General features: G+C 36.4%; 1 protein-coding gene across 1 annotated transcript in view; it reads right to left on the bottom strand.

Moving 5' to 3' along the window:
* The window catches only part of LOC121738682, a 37256-nt gene extending 12941 nt beyond the window's left edge, over window positions 1-24315 (bottom strand). Inside the window, exons 1-4 of the mRNA XM_042130901.1 lie at window positions 24238-24315; window positions 5550-5580; window positions 4216-4451; window positions 1944-2080 (exon numbers count right to left, since the gene is read on the bottom strand). Of these exons, the coding sequence (XP_041986835.1) occupies window positions 1944-2080; window positions 4216-4451; window positions 5550-5580; window positions 24238-24279 (446 nt within the window). The 5' untranslated portion in view covers window positions 24280-24315. The remainder of the gene's footprint in view (window positions 1-1943; window positions 2081-4215; window positions 4452-5549; window positions 5581-24237) is intronic.
* Window positions 24316-26382: the final 2067 nt, after the last annotated feature.

Here is a 26382-nt window from a genome sequence, read left to right as displayed (position 1 = left end):
AGACTTCCACACATGGACGTCAAATACCAAACTTTTACTTGATTTTGTTTACTTGCCTATTTTACTCTTTTGATGTGCGCCAAAAACCGACAAAGATACGGATACGTGTATTTGGTATTGGTCATATTTGTCAAATAGGCAAATAAGGCCAATAATTTTCAAACATACCGTCTACACATGGTGATTGTTTGGCGAATACATCAAATACGCAAATACAAATAGCCATCTGAAGTGCCTCCTTAAGAGCTCTCCACCTTACTCAAAGTGTATAACGAAGTGCATTCAAATCAGTTCAGTGGTTTTCATAGCGTGATTAGGTGGGGAAAAACGGAAACTCACATTTTTGGACATTTATAGGTGTGGTGTAAAGTGTAAACCACATAGAGATTCTCCAAATTTAAATAAGACTTTTTTTTTTCAAATTTAACTGTGCTTAAAACTCTCAAAAATAATTACACCATCACTAACCTTAATCTACTTTTTAATTTAGTCAATTACACTGTCCAAATGGGTTCCTTTAGTACAATAATGGCCGTTTAAGGCGGTACCGTTGCTCCTTATCCCTAACGACCGGTATAAATGTGACTGCGTTTTCGCCTCACCCACTTGTGCGAGCTTTCTCAGCGGCTATTTCTATGTAAATCCATTAAATAGACAATCTAGGAACTCGGATATTCAATGAAAATATCTATGACGCTAATGGATATCGAACACGACCGCTTTCCTAGGCCTACATAGCTGGAGATTTCACAGTGAAGAGTTTTTGTAGGTAAGTTTGTAAAATAAAGGCTTTGTAAAATTATATAATAAAAAATTAGGGTTTTTAAAATCATATTAAGAACCACTGGCTCAGTTTCTTTGCAACTTTGTAAAGTGCGGACATGGCGATACTTTAAAACTTTATTCCATCTAAGTATGTAGAGTTTATAAATTTCACATTTATTCTTTTCTTGTTTATTGCTAATAATTTGTTAAAGTAAGTATCAAGATTCAAGACTTCTCTTCAAGGACATCGCCAGCCGATGGCGCAGGGGGGGTGGGGGCAAGTTGACTTTACCTATTACAATTCATACTTTTCTCATTCTCTATAAATGAGAAAAGTAGGTATGAATTATAGGTAAAGTCGGCAGTCGAAAGTCGACATGAAGCTTTTCACTTGTACCAAACTTGTACTACGAGCCTTACATAGTAAATGATCTACAGCGATTGTATATATTCTGTGACAGTACAGAGTCCAATGTGGAAAGCTACACGAGCACGAGCTCTTGACTATGCAATAAAAAACTTGTAACTAAATAAGTTATAATATCATTTATTAGAAAAATAGAATACGAAGGAATTTGAATTTGAATAAGTGTACAGCGTACAGCGTATTTTTTTACCAGATTTTAATATTATAGTGGTCGTTGTTTGCATTAAGTATATTTGGCAACTTTTTTAGAATCTCTAGGGGGGGGGGGGGGGGCAGCTGTCCCTCCCTGCCCCCCCTTGGCGACGCCCTTGCTTCTCTTTTATATACAATACAAAAACACTTTATTGCACACCAAAAAAATACAAAATAAAAACAATTTTACATAAAACAACAATGTATAATGAATAATGGTGCACAAAAGGCGAACTTATTGCTAATTTTATAAATATGAACTATGAACAACCAGTAAGATAATATTTAATCCTCGATTAACTTAAACCCAAATGGTCGCAAGAAGATAAGCTTTAGTAATTGCAATTTTTGGCAATCGATATAACTTTAAATTGAAATGAATGTAATCTAAATTCTAATGTAAAAGACCATCACAAACAGCTAAGCAATAACATACAAAACATCTAAGTGTGAAATGCTACTATATTGGAACCTTTTTAGGCTTTGGTTATGATGGAAAGCGTGTCATGCCTTTAGCTTCGCCGTATTCTAAAACTCGTGCATAGATAATCCAACTCACAAGCTGCCCGCGAAGCCGGCGGCCTTGTTCTCGATGATGGTGGGTTCCGGGGGCTTGCACATGATGATCAGCTCTTGGTCCGACTGCATCACCACGCCCGGGAACTGCGGGAACCAGATGCGGACGTGCACGAAGCCCTGGAGGAAGTTGGACGGTTAATATAAGTCCTTGATTTGCATATAGAACAAAACACACAGTGGCAAAAACAATAGAAATAACCATAAATTAACAAAAACAAGTTCCGTAGTACCGCTAGTTTTTGATAATTTTTGTATAGTCAATGAATGTACTACCAGGAACTTGATTCCTAGCCAGATGGCGGACCTAAGTAATTTGGTCGCGTTAAGTCAAACCCATCCGGCCGATTACCTACTGCAGCTACAGCCTACCATACAATTATTGACATAAGCGGACCAAATTAAGTAGGTCCGTCAACTGCCTAGGAATCAATTTCCTCGATGGTACATAGAACCAAACACACATAAGTCGCAAAAATAAAAGAAATAACCATAAATTAACAAAAAAAGATATAAATTAAGAAAAGGCCCTACTGCTTTAGGGTTTTTAGGGTTCCGTACCCAAAGAATAAAAACGGGACCCTAATACTAAGACTTTGTTGTCTGTCCGTCTGTCTGTCTCCAGGCTGTATCTCAAGAACCGCTATAATTAGCTAGACTTCTGAAATTTTTACAAATTGTTTACATCTGTTGTCGCTATAACAACAAATACTGAAAACAAAATAAAATTAATATTTAAGAGGGGCTCCCTTACAAAAAACATGATTTTTTCGGCCTTTTACGCTCTATATCAATATAATGGCAAGAGGTAGGCATTTGAATTTTTCACACCTTCTTTTGTTATACATATTATGTGTACTTTAATATTTAATAATAACATTAAAATAAATTAATAGTTTAAGTGGGGCTCCCATACAAGAAACACATTTTTTTGCCTATTTTTGCTCTGTATCGGTACGGAACCCTTCGTGCGCGAGTCCGACTAGCACTTGCCCAATTTTTTTAGACCATCACTGCTTTTTACCGTTTTCACAAGATTGCAATTTTACCCGATAGGGTTGAATTATTTGCTGTTTTTATTTAAGTACATACAATCACTGCAAATATATAACGACACGATCACGATCATATAAAATTCCGTAAAAATCTATTAAGTCTTGCCGCGTAACAAGACGGCAATATTTCCGTCATTAAAATAGGCTGAGCGCTAACGACGCGAATAACAGAACATTCTAAACTATATCGGAACAATCATTACTGAACAAGACGTCAGAACTGGCACAATGACGATCGATATAATATGTTGTATGACATACTGACTAGTGACTGAACGAGGCAAATTACAGTGGCGTACGGTTTAGTTTTCACCTCGATACTGTCAGTCATCGCCTTACAAAGTGCGCGGTTATTATAACGGCTTGGACTACGCGTTAAATATAACGCTTAGCCACAATGCCTGTGATCAGACAATCCTAGCGTGTAAAGGTGAATGAGGTAGCCGACAGGCTGTAGTAATGTCGGTATTTTGGCTAAGCTAACAAATGCCGGGGTGGGTTGCACCAACTTACTTTAACTATAACGGAATATCTAATGAACTGTCAAATCTCTAGTAAAAGTCAGTAATGGACGCCATATTTGACGATAACTTTAACCCTATAACAACGCCTCTGGTGCAATCCGTGGGTGCAACCCACCGTGTTTATTAAAAAATAAACAAAACCAGGCCCGGCTGTGACCAATATATTATGTATATTATGTATTAATTAAGTTACCAGTCTTAAAGATTTCAAAACATTTAGATTTTAGAGCATTGCAAAATGCAACGTGTTTGTGCCAATATACATAATGACAATATTTAGGGACAAGGGTCTGTATGTGTCCCTTACATAGAAAATAGCCAGTAACTACGTAAATAGGGCGGTGCCACCGTGCCCAGGCACAGGGCGTAGACTCTGGGGGTTCGTAAGAATGGCCGGACCAGGGAGGACTCTTATTTTTTCGGTTTGCTCAAAATAAGTTCCCGCTGCGCCCCAGAGATGTTTCCCAATGTAGTAAAAAATATCCACAGCCTTACATAATATAATCTCCTCGTTTTTTGAAGTCTGTTAAAAGATAATGGTGCAGTTATAGAAGCTCGCACAGGGCGCAAAAAAGACTATTTACGGCACTGAAAATAGCAATGCGGAAACAGCAAGATAAAAGATACCTACTTATTTGATATTCCGAAAAATAATGTAACGATAAATCAAACTTACATTTCTCTTCAACACTCCGCACTTGGAAAAGTCAGTGATCTTCAGCCTGTATAACAGGCCAGTGGGGTCTTCAGCCTCCGGTCGGATCTGGCACACGGGGTCCGCGATGGGGTCCGTGGCGCGGTCGTCGGCGAACAGGGGTCCGCCCCGGAAACCCTCCGGCTTCCGGAGTAACGCCGACACGGAATCCCGGATTCCGGAGCCCCCGCTCGAAAACGTGCACTGGATGTCCGTAACTGCAATTAAAATTTCCGTACCTACAATGTCAATAAATCCATACTAATATTATAAATGCGAAAGTGTATTAGCTTGTCTATCTGTCTGTCTGTTACCTCTACACGCCCAAACCGCTGAATCGATTTTGATGAAAGTCATGGAGATACTTTGATACATAGGATACTTTTTATCCCGGAAAATGTACGGTTCCCGCGCGGTAAACTAATTTTGGCGCAACGGAAATGCGGGCGTCATAATTAGTTAAATGTACTAAATAGGCCACATTAAATATGTAGGTACTAAATAGGCCACATTTAGATTCGGTAGTTTATTAAAAACACCACAAATACTACATAACAAATGGAATGCATGTGTATTAGACAAAGATAAAGAAGGCGAAGCAGCATTGCCTATAACTGAGACTTGAGAAGTCAACGCATGGCAAACCCAGTGGCAGTGCGCAAACTTGAAAGCTTAATGCACACAATATGTTCCTCTTATGATCCTGTGGCGGTACCCACAATTCGCCTAACATTCCTGCATCGCGCTATCGAAGTTTCGGAGAACGGCAAGATATATACAACGTCTGAAATGACGTCAGTGGGCTTCGGCCTGATCGAGCATGCTATCTCGCTCGGTCGGAAGATCTTCCTTTTCGGCCGCCACGAACAACGTTAAAATCCGATAGCTTTTCATCCAATTCCACCCGATGAGCTTATACAAGGTGTAACAAAAGTAAGTGATAATACTTAAGTGTTTGAATGTGTCCCTTACATAGAGTTCACTGTGAAACTATAGCAGCACTGAAAGATCATTTTTTGTGAGTTGTATGGGCAAGCGCCCAAGCGAAATGAATTTTCCCATACAAAAGTAAAAAACAAAGTTACTCTTTCGGCGCTGATACTTTCACAGCGAACTCAATATAGGATACCCAAACACACCCTTAAGTATTATATCATAGTTTTGTTACATCCTGTGGGTAATGGGTGATGAAAAATTAGGATTTAGGAATAACATTTCTCCCAGGCGAAGCATTGGGACAAAGCTAAAGACAATGAAAACGCAAGGACACACCGATGACCTATTTTAGAAACACTTCCTGCTGATGGGGTACTTACCATCGTAGTCTTGCGCGGAGATCAGTTGTACCTGCAACAATGAACAAGTAATTATCCACTTTGTTCTATTATCTCATTGTTCGCACTGATTAACGATGTGTTTTGTCTTAACTGTTAACATATGGGTCAAGTAGGGTTGCCAACCATACTGTTTTAAACAGTATTATACTGTTTTTCATTAAATTATACTTTTTACTGTTGAAGAAAAATAAAGTATACAAAATACTGTTTTCAGCATCAAAATGTCAACACTTTATTATGGCGTATTAAACCAAGACGCTCAGACTTTTTTTTTAATTTCAAGTTAGTTTTGACAGAAGCTCTAATTAATTCCTCGATCGTACTGTTCATTTTACTAAAATACTGTTGAAAATACTTCAGAGATCTGAATATACTTTATTTCTTGCCAAACAAGATGGCAACCCTAGGGTCAAGGTTTGAAGAGCTGACTGCTATAAATTCATATTTCATAGCTATAGTACGCTGTACGTTATGGCAACTATTATCTATTCTGTGGTTATGGGTAGGCGATAAGAAAACTTTTTGATATACCTACGCTGTTACAAACAGGACCTTACAATTAATAAATAAAATCGGCCTAGTGCGAGTCGGACTCGTGCACGTAGGGTTTCGTACCGTTGTAGAGCGAGAGTAGGGAAAAAATTGTGGTTTTTGTATTGGAGCCCCCCTTATTTATTTATTTTATTTATATAAGTAATATAATTAAGGATTTTGTGAAAATTTTAAGTGTCTTAGACATGTTGCCATTATGGATCACGAACAAATAAGGCGAAAAAATCACGTTTGATGTATGGGAGCTCCCCTTAAATATTAACTTTATTTTGTTTTTAGTATATGTACTTTGTTGTTATAGCGGCATCAGAAATACATAATCTGTGATTTGTAAAAATTTCAGAAGTCTAGCTTATCTAGCTACGGCGCGGCGGTTCTTGAGATACAGTCTGGAGACAGACAGAAAGACAGACATCGAAGTCTCAGTAATAGGCTTCCGTTTTTACCCTTTGGGTACGGAACCCTAAAAGAAACATCCACACTAATATTATAAATGCGAAAAAGTGTCTGTCTATCTGTTACCTCTTCACGCCGCGCGCCGCTACTGAACCTATTTTGCTGAAATTTGGTATGGAGATACTTTGAGTCCCGGGAAAGGACATGGATACTTTTTATCCAAGTAAAATGTAGGTACTTACGGTTCCCGAAAACGAATTTTGGCGCAACGGAGTTGCGGACGTCATCTAGTTATCAATATGTATCAAAATCGGTCCAGCCCTTTCGAATTGCAAATCTAAACCAATCTTGAACCAGGTTTTCAACATTTTATTTAAAACCTGACTAAAATCGTTGAATCAATTTTCACCATCTCAAAGACTCAATGTAGTGAAATCTATGATTCCAAGATATGCCTCGCTTTTACTTATTAAACGGATATAAAACCGCAAATCGCTTCTATTATAATAATAATATTTAGAATTGAGGTTACTCACTATTGAGATTCAGGTTTTTACTTGCATTTGTAATTTAATTTAGCCATCGTGACTGTACGTGAATCATTTACTCGTAATATACTTTTTATCTATTCTGTGCTTATGGTACCTACTCTCAGGGCCGGTTTAGCACTACCAGTGCCGTGGGCGACATTTCTTTGGCGCCCGGGGTGCTGGTGCCTGGTAGTGTTAAAAAAAGGCGGCACCCCTTTGGTTTGCGTAGATCAACTACAAAAACGAAAAGGGTTTCTACTTTCTTTACAATATAAAATAAGTGCCGAAGAATAATCTTATCACAATGCAATGTAATATGAAATAACTTAAATATCGACAAACATTGACTACAAGATAACTCCAGATGATAATATCTGAACCTGCTAAGTATAATATTATGTACTAACTAAAGTCAGTAAAGACATTGTATTACGCGTCAATGTGGATTAACCATAATTGCCAGTTTCCACCATCAGAGCGAAGCTACCTATAGCATGGACAATCGGTGATCATGGGCAATCATAATAATTCGGTACTCGTTCGTGATCGCCTGTATTTGTCCATCGTGGGTCAACATCAGCAAGAGTACCTTAAGATACTTATTTCAATATAAGTATTCTGTGGAGAGAAGCCGCGTAGCAAATACTTAATAGAGCGAGTTTCTTACTTTATCTTTTCGTCAGGTTAGTTCCCAAACCGGTGGTAGGCATCGTAGACTTTCCAAAAACAGTTACTTTGTAACCTATTCGGAAAAATAAAACTCTTTTCTTTTAATATCCATTGAACATTTGTGATAGTACTCACTAGTAGGAGTTCTTTATTTTTTTCTGCGGTAGTACAAAGCGATAGTGAACGCTGACACGATGTTAGTTAAACGATGCGGTTACCAGTCGTTTAATTTAACCGACTGACACTTAACCTCCGGGTTAAGCGGTTAGCGCTGAGGTTAATGTGGTACTTTAGTAGTAACGACTGTCGAATGTGTACACAAAAATCATAACAGAAAAATAATGTAATAACTTCGTGGCTGAAATAACTTTTTAAATAATAATTAATAACTAATTTTAGAACAGAATTTAAAAAATATTTGTAAGATACACATTGACATATTAGCTGTATAAGTCTTTGAAGACAGGTTTACCGTAACTTTAGTCTTTGTACAGAGATTATAAAATTTTCCTTTAGTTTCAGATTTTGCATACCATACTGACCGTATGCATGATCCGAAAGAAGGCGTCTGAATAGCGAAAACGTTTAAAATTTTTGCGTGCTTGATTCTAAAACAGTCCAAGTTTAACTTTATACTTGTCAGAAAATCGATTTGTCTTGCAGGGATTAAATGGCTCATTTAAAAATATACTCACCGTATTATACTTACTTAATATACATAAGTAATAAAAAAAACCTGGAAATTAATATAATCCATGAATCTCAACTTTGCTACACAAATCGATTAGCTTTCGTGGAAAACTAATTCAAAGTCATTCTAGCAAAGTATCTAGTAGGAATTACTCGGTTTTTGGTAGATCGGTCGGAGTTATTTTACCCATGACTAGACCGTTATTCCGACCGCATAAGGTTTAAAGAAATTCAGCGGTAACTGAACGGTTAAAAGCAATTTAATTCCGTTACCGAATGTATGTAAATTCCAGCAGTAACGTTCCTACCGCAGTTGCGCTCTGATTCGAAGTTCGTAATTAAAATACTTTTAAGTTTTAACACGACTATTTTCTAAAATTTTGTATTCGGCTATAATTTAAACAAAAAATTTCTAGAGAAAATTTCATAAATGTGAAATTGAGAAGGGAAAATATAGAGTTCTTATGGTTTTATAAACTCGGAACTTTCTTTACGTGTTTTAATTTTCAATTTTATAACCTTTTTTTCACTTTCGTAGATAATTTAAAGGTACCTGTAATTTTTTATTTTCTATTAAGTAATTATAATAGCTCCCACACCGGTTTCGGTGACGGTGGCCGGTTTCATTGAAACCAGGCCAGCTACGCAGGAGTAATTTTATAGTGCCCAAGTGTGTGCGCAGTACACAAGAGCACTCTCTATTCCTTTACTCTCATAACCCAGTGGGACGGAAGACCGACACGACCGGCGAGAGATCAGGCGCAGGACCGACTTTTTACATGCCCATCCGACGCATGGATCATCTTACTTGTCAGACAATCAGGTGATCAGCCTGCATTGTCCTAACCAAACTTGGAAATAACATGTTTCCAACGCGGGAATCGAACCCACAACCTCCGAGTCAAGAGCCGCGCTCTGTACCAATTAAGTAATTATACGTGTAATTTCCAGAAAGCCAACATTAACCAACTTCCAAAAAGGAGGAGGTCATAATATGTTCTTCTGTATATTGTTTTGTATGTTCAACCATAACTTCGCCGTTTGTGGACCGATTTTTATTATTCTTTTGTTGGTGTATAGGGTTTAATCCGAATTTGGTACCATGTTCACAAAAGTGGGGATCTGATGATGGTATCTATGAGAAATTGAGGTGACTCTTTGAAATTTGTATGGAAGCCTAATATAGTGATTTCCATTTTTTCTGAAGTATTTGAGGCATAAGTGAAATTTCATCCGAAGGTGTCTTTGTATCCAATGGCACTGAACAGAACTCCTGAACCTTTAAAGATAAAAGTTCGGAAATTTTAGCGTCGCTTAGATATCTGCAAATAGGGTTTAACAAAATTTCACTTACAGTAATTTACTTACAGTAAGTTAACTTTTGTAGTGGTTATCTACTCATACATAAAACCCGGTCTTGTAGATAACTAAAAAGATTAAAATTATTATTTTTTTAACAAAAATTTAAACTGGCTTCCAAGGTAAAGACAATAGTAATAATCTTAAATAAACTAATAACCGGCCAAGTGCTAGTCGGACTCACGCACGAAGGGTTCCGTACCATTATAGAGCAAAGTTAGGCCAAAATTTGTGTTTTTTGTATGGGAGCCCCTATTAATTTTTTTTTAATATTTATTTCATTAATTAATATTAAAGAACACATAAAACTAAGGACTGTGTGAAAAATTCAAGTACCTACCTGCTGCTTACGTTGATATAGAGCAAAAAAGGCCAAAAAATTCACGTTTCTTGTATGGCAGCCCCCTTTAAATATTAATTTTGTTTTGTTATTAGTATTTGTTGTTATAGCGGCAACAGATATATACAATGTGTGAAAATTTCAACTCTCTAGCTATTACCGTTCTTGAGTTACAGCCTGGAGACATACAGACGGACAGACAACGAAGTCGTATTAATAGGGTCTCGTTTTTACCCTTTGGGTACGGAGCCCTACAAAGTATAAAGTATTAAATTAGTATTAAGTAGTATTAAATAATTCTTATTCTATATCTACTCAGTATTTCTGTTCTCAATCTTCATTATTTTGAAGTCGGTATCAGCTAACTGCTAACCTGATGGCCAGTTATATGACAGAATATAACTGCAACAAGGACTGGTACCGACTTCAAAATAATGAAAATTGAGAACAGAAATACTGAGTATAGAATCCCACCAAAACATTAAATGTAAAAAGGAGCCAAGCAAAATATTGCATAGCCATGCTATATATCTATCGTAAAAAGTTTTCAGATCACATTCAAGCCAAGCCTTCAACTTATTTTGTAATTTAAATCAACATTCAGTGAATTTATCAATAGTTTTCTTTATTTTATAATTGTTATAGTGGCTCGGCAATGAGCATAAGAAAAGCAAATATAAAACTTCATATTTGGGGTACGGGTAGTTCATACTTACACAAGCGGCATGCGTAAAGTGTTTTTAGCATGTAACGACGCATGTGGACGATGGTACCCAATAAATCCAATCAGTCGCTGATTATTTCTCTAGTGCTCATTGCCAAGCTACTTTGTTGCCAAATTTCAAGGTTCTAAGTCTGTTAGAAGTACCTTAGAATTTTGCTGATCTGTCAGTCAGTGAGTGACAAAATGTAGTAACTTTGATCATCCGTAACTATTAAACTATTTATCGAAATGTTATGTAATTTGGAGGTTAAGCTAGTTTTAATACTTGCTTCTAGTCACCGAAATTCTAAATCCCTAGCCTTGTTAACATAGAAGATAAAGGGGGTGTAAAAGAGCCGCGAACCACTTCGAGAAAAGTATGCTACGGCCGTGCAGATAAGAATTATTTAATACTTTTTAGTTTATTTAAGTTAGTTACTATTACTATTGTCTTTACCTTGGAAGTCCGTTTCAATTTTTGTTATCTCGAAATAAGTTTGCCTATATTGTGTTAAACCTACTAAAATTATGTCACGAATAGTAAGTCGGACATAGTAAAAGTAGCATTAGAAATTATGTGCTTATAGTGCTTACGGCCCCAATGTAGCGGGTTATAACTGCATAAGTGTTGCTAGTTGCTACCCATAGTATATCATGCTGGCGATTCTCTTCATGATATATTTATTACTGCCGCCTGTTCTTAGATATTATTAAGATATTACTAGAAAGCGGTATAATATTGTACATTGTAGAAGAAAGATTACATTAAGGATGGTATAATATTCAAAATATGTATGACATTTTAGAATTATAGCGAAAAACTTTGGATCCCTTTTAACGAAAAATGCGAAAATATAGGTGAATGAAATTTTGCACAGTTATTTTACTTATATGGTGAAGGAGTGCATCGAGCTAATATTATTTTGAAATTATGCTTTTATATACATTTTTATAAAAAATAAAACGCTACACACACTGCAATGTGCATACTAGCATCTTTTTGAATGACAAGCCTATACATACGAATTATACTCTTTTGTTTATGGTTGAAGTCTGTTGTCAAATAAAAATCTAGATGATATAGGATTATTTATGTTATAGCTCGACTTGGCTTTAAATGAACGTGGCAAAAATGAAACTAACGCTTAAACGTAATTTTTGACAGTTCTCCTTTACCAGCAGCGCTCCCACACTTTAAAAATGGATTGTTGTTTTTTTAGGGTTCCGTACCCTACCTTAAAGCGGGACCCTATTACTAAGACTTCGTTGTCTGTACGTCTGTATGTCTCCAGGCTGTAACTCAAGAACGGTAATAGCTAGTGAGTTAAAATTTTTACAGATTGTATATATCTGTTGTCGCTATAACAAAAAATTATAAAAACAAAATAAAATTAATATTTAAGGAGGGCTCCCATACAACCAACTTGATTTTTTTGGCCTTTTTTGCTCTATATCAATAACAGAAACAGGTAGGTACTTGAATTTTTCACACAATCCTTAGTTTTATGTGTAATTTAATATTTAATAATATTATCATTATTAAATAAATAATTAAGAGGGGCTCCCATACAAAAACACAAATTTTGGCCTAATTTTGCTCTATAATGGTACGGAACCCTTCGTACGTGAGTCCGACTCGCACTTGACCGATTATTTATTAAATCTGAAATAGTCATGGACATAATCATTTAAAGGTCTTTGGAAATAGTCAATACTTTAAACGGGGAGCCGAAAGAAGAAGATAACTAAGGTTGAATTTCGACCATTGGGCGATCTCTAGTATAAATAACTAGATGACCCCCGCAACTCCGTTGCTCCAAAACTTTCGCATAAATTATAATATTAGTATAGATAGAAATCGGTCGACGTCAAAAATTCTACCATTGTAAAACGCTCTTGATATTCAAAAAAACCATCAGAATCTGGGCACAGGTAAAGTTGGAAAACATTAATTTTAAAAGTAGCAATGTAGCACATTTATTTTGTCACAAAAATCTCTTCCCAAAAAGATAAGATAGGATACCTTACAGTACTTACATTGTAGAAGCGGCAAATAAATTTCACTTCCTTGCGGTTTCGTCCCACGCTCGGTAAGATGGTATCTCAGTAATTGTGGGTTACCATAACATAGTAGTAATTAAAACTTATTATATTATCGCTTTACGACCGTCTCGCGGACAAGTGCGAGTTAGTTAACTTAGTACTTTGTACTTAATCCTACGAACAGTAAATCTTGAACGTTAGGAAGCTCGTTAAAATATGAGTTTCGATGGATAAAGGGTTAGGTAAATAATAAATGTGGACAGAAAATTTTAAGGGTTAAATATGCATAGTAGAGTCAAGACTCTAGTACTCTTAGTACTTAGTACTCTTAGTACTTTGTACTTAATCCTACGAACATTAAATCTTGAACGTTAGGAAGCTCGTTAAAATATGAGTTTCGATGGGGTTAGGTAAATAATAAATGTGGACAGAAAATTTTAAGGGTTAAAAATGCATAGTAGAGTCAAGACTCTACCACAGTATAGCAATATAAGTCCCTGTCATATTGCTATACTGTGACTCTACTATGCATTTTTAGCCCTTAAAATTAATAAGTCTCATACTAGACCAAGGTCTTGTATGAGACTTATTATTTTTGCAGAGTAGATGCTTTTAACAAGCTTAATATGCAATAAGCAAGTATAGGTGCTTCCGAAGTACGGATGGACTTAAATTATTCGATCGGACTAAACCTAGTCGTCGGATGACGCTTAACATTGATATATCCGACCAAAACGTAAGGTTACCTAATAAATTCTTTCGAATTAATTTCTTTGTTGATGGCCCATAGGTCATCATCAAAGATATAATTTTCGTTTCACAAACTATATTTTCACTTACAAAAACTCTCTTGATGAACATTAATCGATATTTAATGGGAACTGTATCTCCTATCAGTATGTTTTGGTCCAAATAACACTTTCTCGTGAAGTCTAGCTTGTAACTGGCACATGGCGGATTTAATGGAAATCATTTATTGCAAATATAGTTCTGCGTCTCACAAGTCACAATAAGGTCTGTGAATAATGTCATCGCGCGTGCCAGTACTGTTGTCTGTTCCATTATTCTACTGTTTAAATCCAACATTAATCTTTACATTAAACCATACAAATTATAATATGTTTGGTTTAATGCAATCGACTTTTTTAGCAACGACTGCAAATATTACGAACGATCTATCCGGATCCTAATTCTTAAATCTTATCAAAAATTATAATAATTTTTGGAGGCCAGTGAACGCGATTGAAGTTGCTCGATTTGTCATTTTATGAGCATCTGTTAAAAAACAACAGCATTTACAGAGTAGACAGAACTAAGGAGTCAGAAACTTGGAAATTTAAAATCCCACCAAAACATTAAATGTAAAAAGGAGCCAAGCAAAATATTGCATAGCCATGCAATATATCTATCGTAAAAAGTTTTCAGATCACATTCCAGCCAAGCCTTCAACTTATTTTGTAATTTAAATCAACATTCAGTGAATTTATCAATAGTTTTCTTTATTTTATAATTATTATAGTGGCTTTGCCATATAAATAATTTTTAATAATGTGAACAACCCTTATTACTTAGGGGTATGAAAAATAGATGTTGGCCGATTGTCAGACCTACTCAACATGCTCACAAAATTTCATGAGAATCGGTCAAGCCGTTTCGGAGGAGTACGGGAACGAACATTGTGACACGAGAATTTTATATATAAGATTTTCCAAGTATTTGAATTCCTATGTAATTCGTTTCCAGTGTACGGAACATCTGACAGTAACGTTACAGAGGAAGCTATATGATCTGCGCGCACGCACGCGGTAATGAAAACTTCACGCCGATTCCTATCATGATTTATTCACTACGGTGTTCATATTTTCATCACTAAGTTAGTGACTAGCTGTTGCCCGCAACTCCGTCCGCGTGAATGTATGCTATTGTAATCGAGATTAATATTATTATTTTTTAAACGAAAAATTGAAACCGACTTCCAAGGTTTGAAGTTAGAGGAGGGGGGGAGGGTCACTTTTTACCACTTTGTAAGAGCTCTCTCTCGCAAACTATATAGGTTAGAAAAAAATGATGTTAGAAACCTCAATATGATTTTTGAAGACCTATCCATAGATACTCCACAGGCATAGGTTAGATGAAAAAAAAAATTGTTTCAATTGTACCTATGGGGACCCCTAAATTTTTTAATAATTTTTCAATTTTTGTATCAATATCCGACAGACAGACATGACGAATCTATAAGGGTTCCGTATTTTGCCATTTGGCTACGTAACCCTAAAAAGCTAAGAGATTTTAAAGGCGCCTGAAATACATTTTCATTTTATACTGCGTGGAAAATCCCCCCTGTTTTCAGCAGAAAAAGATAATTTTCTATGTTAGTCATGTTAACCGAGTTTAATTTTTTTTACTGATCGAGTACCTCAATATACAAGGCCACTAAAAAGATTTTACTTCAAAAATAAATAGTAAAACGTACGACACGACATAGTAGTTTATTAGGTCAATAACAACAATTTTGAGTTTAAATTTCGATTTCAAAATCAGAAAAGCGAATCTTGTAACTGTTAGTACACGTCTGGTTTTTCTAAATTGGCAGAATAATTCAGTATATTATAATTGTTATTATAATATGATAATTAGCTTTCTTCAAATTAAAATATTAATTTGTTGCACCGTAAAGAGATACAAAGTACCAAAATAATATGTATTTACATTTCTCAGATGAGTCACTTCTTACGGCCGCACTAAGAGGTAATAACGAAGGGTAATAATGCTTAAACTGAATATAATGAAGAGTTTGAAAAGAAATGAATAATAGATCTAACCCATAAAGTTAATATACCTAGCGGAATAGAGAAACAAAGGCCTGAGCAAGAGAGATGTCACTATCAGTAACACTGCGTGGTAAAAAGAGACGTGTGATACATGACAGCAACACTCTTTTTTTTTTACGTCCAGTCGGCACGTGCCGCACGTTGACAATTTAATCTCATAGAAATCATGTTCAATCATGCTTGTGTAAGTGTATTACGTACACATATTTCTACACACAGATGAAACCAATTTCGGTTTCGCTTGGCAGCTCGAGATTGTTGCTCTATTCCGCTAGGTATATTAACTTTATGTTCTAACCGCCGCAGGTTAAATGTTTTAAAATGTGCGGATCGAATGTGGATGTGTGTGAGTAGATAAAGATAAAAACACAATATGAAAATCATTGACAGTGTTTAATTATCATAATATAACACTGAAACAGTTTAAAGAACATTAAAACAAGTTTTGAACTTCGCAAGGAGCGAAGTTCCTTCAAAAGGACCACAACAAGCAACTATTTGTAAAGTCCGCTGTCATCTATGTAGACTACATAATCTCTACTACAAATGGAAAACGTGTAACACACATAATATAGGATATAATATACTGTACAGAAGTCTAGTAGTTTTTTCCAAGTAGCGTTCGCTCTACATACAGCTCCCAAAATTGTACGTTCTACAAAATCTGCGTAAGATCTGCGTGCTAATTAAAATATTTAGTATAAAACTGTATTATACAGTATACATTTTATACAGTTAACTCAATGTCGACCTACAAACGTGAAATTTTTGTGCGTTATTACTACATGTGAATATAGTAGAAGTAACAGTTCCGAGTGCCCCATGCTCGTGCGCCGTGACGTCCCATACACCACGTACACTACAAATGTGTCTAGTCGACCTTATTACAATAGTAATAAAGTCGAAAAGTGTGCAAGGGTCGTCGGTAGGTGATCCAGTCTTCGGCGACACTGCTTAATGACCTACTCTACTGTATATTATCGCTTGATAAATTTGTAGGATTGAACTTAATCTGAGAAGATCTACTTGACATTCCATATGAAACTTAGAGTGGGACTACATACCTATAATAGATGGCCCGGTAAACTTCGTATCGTACTTTTCTCCTAACATAATTTTTTCAGCCTACAAACTTTCTCTAGACCTCCACGAAATTTTATTTTCAAGTTTTGGCTAATCGATCCAGTCCTTGTCGAGTTAAAACTCGCTAAAGCGAGACTAATAAAATTGAACTTAATTATTTACATATTATGCATAAAATTTTGAAAATCCGATTTCTCGACAAATTAACGAGTTCTTAAAAATACCAAACAGGAATAGTAATACATACAGTTAATAATATAATACTAGCTAGTAGCTATACAATAAAAGCAGTTGTTGAATTGTAGAGCAGTTTTATAACCAAGTGCGAAGAAATGTTAATGGGTTTATGCAATAGTTTACTGCACCTAACAGTCTCGCTTCCATAAACGCGTCCTAATAATAAATGCATACAGATAAAAACAATGTTGTCGGTTGTGAGTTGTGACGTCATGGAGAACGTAAAGGGATAGGGCGCAAAGGTAAAGAATTGCAGTTAGTTATTATAAGTTCCTAATTCTTAGGGAAAGATTTTTCATTTACTGTATCAGAAAGATTTTGTCAGATTTTTAGATATTTCAGATAATAGTCAAATGCCAGATTTCGTTAATGTTTTTTTTTTATGAAATAAGGGGGCAAACGAGCAAACGGGTCACCTGATGGAAAGCAACTTCCGTCGCCCATGGACACTCGCAGCATCAGAAGAGCTGCAAGTGCGTTGCCGGCCTTTTAAGAGGGAATAGGGCAATAGGGGAGGGTAGGAAAGGGAAGGGAAGGGAATAGGGGAGGGTAGGGAACGGAATAGGGTAGGGAATTGGGCCTTCGGTAAACTCACTCACTCGGCGAAACACAGCGCAAGCGCCGTTTCACGCCGGCTTTCTGTGAGAACGTGGTATTTCTCCGGTCGAGCCGGCCCATTCGTGCCGAAGCATGGCTCTCCCAGATATGTGTGTATGTTTTAATGTAAACACACTTTAATATAAACTTTAGACGCTATCACTCATCGTGTCAGATGCTTTAAATTATGAAATATACAACATCTAGACTCACGGGAAGAGAAGAGTAATGGTGATAGATATATTCACAGAGACGCGACATGGTGTTGAATGGTATCTATAAACATTGGCAATAAGCTATGTTAAAGAATCGACAATCTGAAATATGCCACAGTCGCAGTCTGAGGTTGGTAGATATTTAGACAAAACTCCAATAAACAATATCGGTGCTTCACCTATTGGGCTATTTCTGAACTGCTTCATTTTTGCTATTGTCGTAGAGAAGGATTATTTATCAATAGATTTGATCAGAAGCTATTATATTATCAATATACAATGTTTAATAACTGATGCCGCGGTCGCGATCCGCCGCTCTAACGGACATTATGTACTAAATAGAGAAAAATTTGAAGGTTTCATAGGTTTGATAACCAGACGATGTAGTGTGTAGTAATGGTTGATGTTAATATCATATTATAGCAACAGTATATTTGATTCAGTGCCGGGTTTATATGTTTTAAACTGTAGGTCACTTTATTTCCGCCGCCCATGAACGAAATATGCCGCTCAGCCTATACGCCCTATTTGGAAATCCAGAGCTGATTTGATCATCAGAAGTTGGTGTCAATGCTTACTGAGTGATAGAGCGGTCGCGGTCCGCCGCGCTAATGAACGGCGCTACTCGCTCGAGACGATCGCTTGCTCGCTAATCACCCTCTTTACTGTTATTACCTCCGAGTCGTGGTCGATCAATCAGAATAAGCGCAGATTAGAGGAGATTTCAATGCTCTTTATAGTTTGTTTTAGGACCAATTTTGATAGTATGGGTTAGGTTTGTCGTGGTCGGCGAATTAAATATATTGTGGCTTAACAAAAATTTCAAGATGTTGTACTACAAGTAAGTGCAAGAATAATAACAATTTAGCTATTGACAAGAATTATTGGTAAAACGCTTTTCTGTTGTAAACTGACATTTTCGTTAATTATCATGTAGTTCAGGTAATTAGTCTAATGATATTCTTACAGTGTGATCGAGTATTGTTTTCGATTGCTAAACATACACTAATGAATAGTGCTAAACATCCAAATAACTGGTCTTTATTTCATTGAAGGTCCTTGTGAAAGGACTTGTGGTGCGATGCAGCCTGCAGGTTCCAGGTAACCTGCAGGCTGCATCGCACCACAAGTACCACTCCGTTATACGTAATGTTAGATACTTTAATAGAGAGATCCGTACTCTGAGTTCTGACCATTCGTCCGTACACCTCATGTCTGCAGTACTTCGTGATAACTTAAGGTGATGTAATGATCTCTCTTCACTTAATTGAATAATCAATAACTAAATACTGTTAAGAAATAATTTACTTCCAGGTAGTAGACGATAATAATAATTAATAGTTTATAAATATTTAAATGTAGCTTAAACTTTATATTTAAGATTAATATTATACTTTATTCAATGTAGCTACCGTTAAATTCAAATATTGATTAAAATTACACTAAATGTCGTTCTGTAATAGTGTTAATAACTGCTATGGATAATAATAATAGCTGTAAAGCTTTTTAAAACTTTATTAACTTTACTGTCCACAATGATGACCATACCTTTACGAATAGTAATGTTTAATATTTAAATACTAGCTGTTGCCCGCGACTTCGTCCGCGTGGACTTCAGTTTATAGCGCGCAACAAAATTGGTGTCAAAAGCTTTTATAAAAAACCCTGGTACCCCTTAAATCAATACAGCTGTGCAGTGTGCACACAATGAGTATTTCATTTTTTTATATTAAACTTTATATTTTATGCCAAATTTTAAAGCTTATTTAGCCCTCCAATTACACAACTTTACCCATAAACTATTTATCATTGATAGATTTAAGGTTACGTCACTGCACAGATAAAGTACTGAGTTATTTAATACCGTAGAATAGATATAACAATCGAAAAAAATCGAAACTTAAATGTAAGTCGATACCACGTCTTATATGAAGACTTTTGAGCAAGCGTTAGCGCGATGTAGAAGACGCACGGCGCCATCTATTATGAATTGTTGGAACTAACTTAATTTGAACTTTACGCATTTTCACCCCCTTACAACCCTTTTTTCCAGTAAAAAAGTAGCCTATGTCCTTTCTCAGGCTTTAGACTATTTGTATACAAAATTTCATTACAATCGGTTGGGTAGTTTTGGCGTTTGGCGTGAAAGCGAGACTGACAGACAGACAGACAGACAGAGAGAGATACTTTCGCATTTATAATATTAGTATAGATTATGTGCACACTGCACAGCTGTTTTTGGGTATTTTGATTAATTAAGGGCCGCGCTACACCGGAATGGCAGCGGCGAGGCGAGCACTTTCAGCGCTGCCATTCCGGTGTAGCGCGGCCCTAAGAGGGGTACCACTTACCAGGGTTTTAAAAAGTTTTTAAATTTGACACAAATTTTGTTGACATCGCGCGCTATAAACTAAAGTCCACGCGGACGAAGTCGCGGGCAACAGCTAGTATTATACATAAATTAATACATTTAAGATTTTTGAAATTTTATTTTAATACACATCCAAGACCCAGGAACATTGAAAACTTTTTGTTCCGCCTGCGGGACTCGAACCCAGGACCCCCGGGATGAGCGCTGGCCACGTGCAATGCGAATTCATTTTCATCGATATTTTCATGGAAATAAGATATTTTCCCACATCAAAATGTAGCCTATGTCCTTTCTCAGACTCTAGAATAACTGTATACAAAATTTCATTGCAATCGGTTCAGTAGTTTTGGCGTGAAAGCAAGACAGACAGACAGACAGACAGACAGAGATACTTTCGCATTTATAATATTAGTATGGATAGTAAGGATTAGAAATGCAGTAGGAGGTCTATAAGATAAGATAGATTGATTATTATTATACCAAGTGATAATATGATTAAACATAATATTCTAACGTATTAAAAACTATAAACAAAAACATAATAACTAATAAGTAAGATTAGTTCTATGTTAAAATGAAGTAAAAAATATAAAACGCCATCTGTTGAATTGTATTAGAACTAAAATGTTCATTGCATCGATATATTTCTGGATTTTTTATAATATTATACATAAATTAATACATTTAAGATTTTTGAAATTTTATTTTAATACACATCCAAGACCCAGGAACATTGAAAACTTTTTGTTCCGCCTGCGGGACTCGAACCCAGGACCCCCGGGATGAGCGCTGGCCACGCGCAATGCGAATTCATTTTCATCGATATTTTCATGGAAATAAGATATTTTCCCACATCTAAATGTAGCCTATGTCCTTTCTCAGACTCTAGAATAACTGTGTACAAAATTTCATTGCAATCGGTTCAGTAGTTTTGGCGTGAAAGCGAGACAGACAGACAGACAGACAGAGATACTTTCGCATTTATAATATTAGTATGGATTTTAAACCTCTATCTACTAGTAAATGAAACACTAATTTCGTGATTAATTTCTAACTACCTTCATGTTTATTACTTCCGTACAACCCTTTTTTCCAGTAAAAAAGTAGCCTATGTCCTTTCTCAGGCTTTAGACTATCTGTATACAAAATTTCATTACAATCGGTTGGGTGGTTTTGGCGTTTGGCGTGAAAGCGAGACTGACAGACAGACAGACAGACAGACAGAGATACTTTCGCATTTATAATATTAGTATAGATTATGTACACACTGCACAGCTGTTTTTGGGTATTTTGATTAATTAAGGGCCGCGCTACACCGGAATGGCAGCGGCGAGGCGAGCACTTTCAGCGCTGCCATTCCGGTGTAGCGCGGCCCTAAGAGGGGTACCACTTACCAGGGTTTTAAAAAGTTTTTAAATTTGACACAAATTTTGTTGACATCGCGCGCTATAAACTAAAGTCCACGCGGATGAAGTCGCGGGCAACAGCTAGTATTATACATTAATTAATACATTTAAGATTTTTGAAATTTTATTTTAATACACATCCAAGACCCAGGAACATTGAAAACTTTTTGTTCCGCCTGCGGGACTCGAACCCAGAACCCCCGGGATGAGCGCTGGCCACGCGCAATGCGAATTCATTTTCATCAATATTTTCATGGAAATAAGATATTTTCCCACATCAAAATGTAGCCTATGTCCTTTCTCAGACTCTAGAATAACTGTATACAAAATTTCATTGCAATCGGTTCAGTAGTTTTGGCGTGAAAGCAAGACAGACAGACAGACAGACAGAGATACTTTCGCATTTATAATATTAGTATGGATAGTAAGGATTAGAAATGCAGTAGGAGGTCTATAAGATAAGATAGATTGATTATTATTATACCAAGTGATAATATGATTAAACATAATATTCTAACGTATTAAAAACTATAAACAAAAACATAATAACTAATAAGTAAGATTAGTTCTATGTTAAAATGAAGTAAAAAATATAAAACGCCATCTGTTGAATTGTATTAGAACTAAAATGTTCATTGCATCGATATATTTCTGGATTTTTTATAATATTATACATAAATTAATACATTTAAGATTTTTGAAATTTTATTTTAATACACATCCAAGACCCAGGAACATTGAAATTTTTTGTTCCGCCTGCGGGACTCGAACCCAGGACCCCCGGGATGAGCGCTGGCCACGCGCAATGCGAATTCATTTTCATCGATATTTTCATGGAAATAAGATATTTTCCCACATCTAAATGTAGCCTATGTCCTTTCTCAGACTCTAGAATAACTGTGTACAAAATTTCATTGCAATCGGTTCAGTAGTTTTGGCGTGAAAGCGAGACAGACAGACAGACAGACAGAGATACTTTCGCATTTATAATATTAGTATGGATTTTAAACCTCTATCTACTAGTAAATGAAACACTAATTTCGTGATTAATTTCTAACTACCTTCATGTTTATTACTTCCGTACAACCCTTTTTTCCAGAAAAAAGTAGCCTATGTCCTTTCTCAGGCTTTAGACTATCTGTATACAAAATTTCATTACAATCGGTTGGGTAGTTTTGGCGTTTGGCGTGAAAGCGAGACTGACAGACAGACAGACAGACAGAGAGAGATACTTTCGCATTTATAATATTAGTATAGATTATGTACACACTGCACAGCTGTTTTTGGGTATTTTGATTAATTAAGGGCCGCGCTACACCGGAATGGCAGCGGCGAGGCGAGCACTTTCAGCGCTGCCATTTCGGTGTAGCGCGGCCCTAAGAGGGGTACCACTTACCAGGGTTTTAAAAAGTTTTTAAATTTGACACAAATTTTGTTGACATCGCGCGCTATAAACTAAAGTCCACGCGGACGAAGTCGCGGGCAACAGCTAGTATTATACATAAATTAATACATTTAAGATTTTTGAAATTTTATTTTAATACACATCCAAGACCCAGGAACATTGAAAACTTTTTGTTCCGCCTGCGGGACTCGAACCCAGGACCCCCGGGATGAGCGCTGGCCACGCGCAATGCGAATTCATTTTCATCGATATTTTCATGGAAATAAGATATTTTCCCACATCAAAATGTAGCCTATGTCCTTTCTCAGACTCTAGAATAACTGTGTACAAAATTTCATTGCAATCGGTTCAGTAGTTTTGGCGTGAAAGCGAGACAGACAGACAGACAGACAGAGATACTTTCGCATTTATAATATTAGTATGGATTTTAAACCTCTATCTACTAGTAAATGAAACACTAATTTCGTGATTAATTTCTAACTACCTTCATGGTTATAACTTCCGTGATTCCGCAACTTTTTCTGCATCACAATTCACAAGAAGCGTGAAGCTCAACATTTTTTGATATAATTACATTTAACATAAGTAAAAAGTGGGTACGAAGCCTTTTGTGCATCTCCAGGTTCGCAGACCGTGAAATTTTATATCTTAAACGGTTCCAATAACATCAATGAATCTAATGGTCGTTCTGGATTTTATGGTCAAAATTTCACACATGCTAGTAATTGATATTAAATGTGGTGACTTGCTAAACGGTAGAACTGTTACGCATTAGAAGTTGAGTGATTTAGGTTGATACTAGTAAATGTAGGTATGTAGTTAATCTTAGCTGAATCGAGCTCCGAGTGTGTATCACGAGTATGTATTCCTCTAATAGAGAGTTTATAGGTGCAACTCTAAAGCGGTTGGCTTGTTGATGTAGAATTTAGAAATTTTACATCAACAAACCGACAATGTAGACTGTAGAGTTACTACAACTATATTTGCGTTTTACCGAATTATGCAACAAGTTAAATGTAGAGTTCTAAAAAATATTATTAGAACTACGAGATGTGAAATTCTGCAGATAGTTTTAAAATGTCTTTATTTTTAAATACTTCTGACAGAAAAAAATGTATGACGACGTCTCATTTAAATTACCGCTAATAACAGAGCAACAGATAGGTAAGCGCCGGTAACTTACTACTAATAGGCCGTTGCACCTTCAAAGGTTATGCATAAAAAACACCAAAAAACATACCAGAAGCAGTGCGAGAAGAGCGCAGTCTGTGGCGCTCGTCATGCTTGCGGCGCACGGACGTCGAGCTACCGTTAAGCCTATCTGCCCCGATTACCCTACTAATACTGCACCAACAAAAAGATTTTCAAAAAATGTTCCCTTCCCGAACACTCGCACCGTCTACGAAAATATGCGAAACTTCGCTAGAGCTTTCAATGCGCGCGCGCTCGGCCGCGGTCTCTGCTTCAGACTGGTGCGTCGCTCGCGATGGGGAGGGCCACCTGTACCCTACCGTTCTCACGACTGCTCCACATCGCCGTCGTTGGAGGGAAATAGGTTCGATCGATGTTTTTGGAGCCGTGACATTCGCGTGGAGAAATCGCTCCGGCCGAGTGACGGCGGGTCGCGGCGCTATCTCAGATCCGATCGACGGATACCACTAAAGACTTCATTCGATATCTATCCCGGCGTAATTACCGACGTTGTAGAAAGTCAATCATCTCCGAGATGAATATTGATAACGATTTGACCCGGTCGGTGTCGACTTAGAAACTATTGTCGAAAAATTAGGTCCATCAAATCTAGAGTATCATTTCAATTGAAAAGTAATTTGGGAATTGTTTTGCAAATTGCGGCCTTTGTTGTTCGAAGCGATAAATTATTTGTTACACTACCATTAGTTTGAACTCTCCATAAGGCTTAGTTTTCATAAGATGACTCTATAGTTTGTGCAACATTCAAGCTGCAAAATATAACTTTTATACAAGGTGTAACAAAGCTATGTGGGCGTGTATGTGTCCCTTATATTATAGAGTTCCCTGTGAAAGAAGCAGCGCTGAAAAAAAACTTTTATTTTTTATTTTTGTATGGGCACTGCAGCTCTATGATGCTGGGGCGCTTCCCTTTTCAAAACATAAAAGAAAAATACTCTTTTAGCGTTGAACTGTTTTAACAGTGAACTCTATGTAAGGGGCACAATATGCACATTGCACATCCTACTATTATTATCACTTAGTTTTGTTAGACCCTGTATAGCACAACCATAAATGATAAACTTAAATTTTCCTGGCAAGTGGGAATTAAAATCGTGTTACCTACTCTGCGCAAAATGAAGTGTTGAAAACAAAATATTTTTTAGGCCCGATTCGACCAAACTTGAAGTTACACGAGTATAACTATCATGAGAATAATTTTACTCCTTTAATTTACTCTAGGGTATTATCGTTTGCATTTTACCAAGTTACTCAATGTATGAAATAAAATGTCAATTATAGTTCACAATGACACCGACCGTGACAGTTGACACCCTGTTGTGCAACTATTCTCAGTTTAATATTTACTCCACCAAAATAGCCCGTGTAAATATTTACTCCCGTGCGGCCGTGTAATTACCTCATTCTTGGATTAAAAGTTGGAAAAACGCAAAACCAGCTTACTCTTAGATTAGGAGACAGCTTTATACTCGAGTAAAATTTTACTCCAGTTTGGTCGAATCCGCCCTTAGTCAGATTAATAAAAGTCCCTCATTTTTTATTTCAACATACCAGAATAACAATATTCTCGAAACAGGTATGAGCCCCTCCCCTCCCCTCCCCTAGGTGAAATCCTGGGTATGCCCATGAGCACAACTTAGATATTTTGACATAAGTTCGCTTATTAGGTACAACACAAGCCATCATTATTTTCTTCCCATCATGAGCTTACCTTTGATATTTATATAAGTAACAATATGTAGTGATATAATACTCAATGCAATGCTATATTACATTACGCACAATCGAACACGCCTACTAAGTAATATGGATATTGTTTTGCTCATTAATAAAACTGAATTAATAACCAATGAGAGTGCATACGTAACAATTTTACATTATCACATACGCTGAACTCTCTAAATGAATTTTATATCATGAAAGTACGTTTCATAATATGAAATTTGTTTTTTGATGCGGGCTTTATAATGGGATTGCGAAAACCTATCTATTTTTACGACGTACGAGAGAAATCAGCTTTCCACTATAACTCTACATTTGATAATCTCTGACTATGTTATTATATTCTATTCAAACGACTAGATCAACTTTTATTGATGTACATAAAAGTGTACTGCGTTAGATGTCTTCAAACTAAACACGAAACAAATGATATGAAAATCTTTGAGAAATC

The sequence above is a fragment of the Aricia agestis genome, chromosome Z (genome assembly GCF_905147365.1).
Source record: "Aricia agestis chromosome Z, ilAriAges1.1, whole genome shotgun sequence".
Taxonomy (NCBI): Eukaryota; Metazoa; Arthropoda; class Insecta; order Lepidoptera; family Lycaenidae; genus Aricia; species Aricia agestis.
This window is presented reverse-complemented; position numbering and strand designations above follow the sequence as displayed.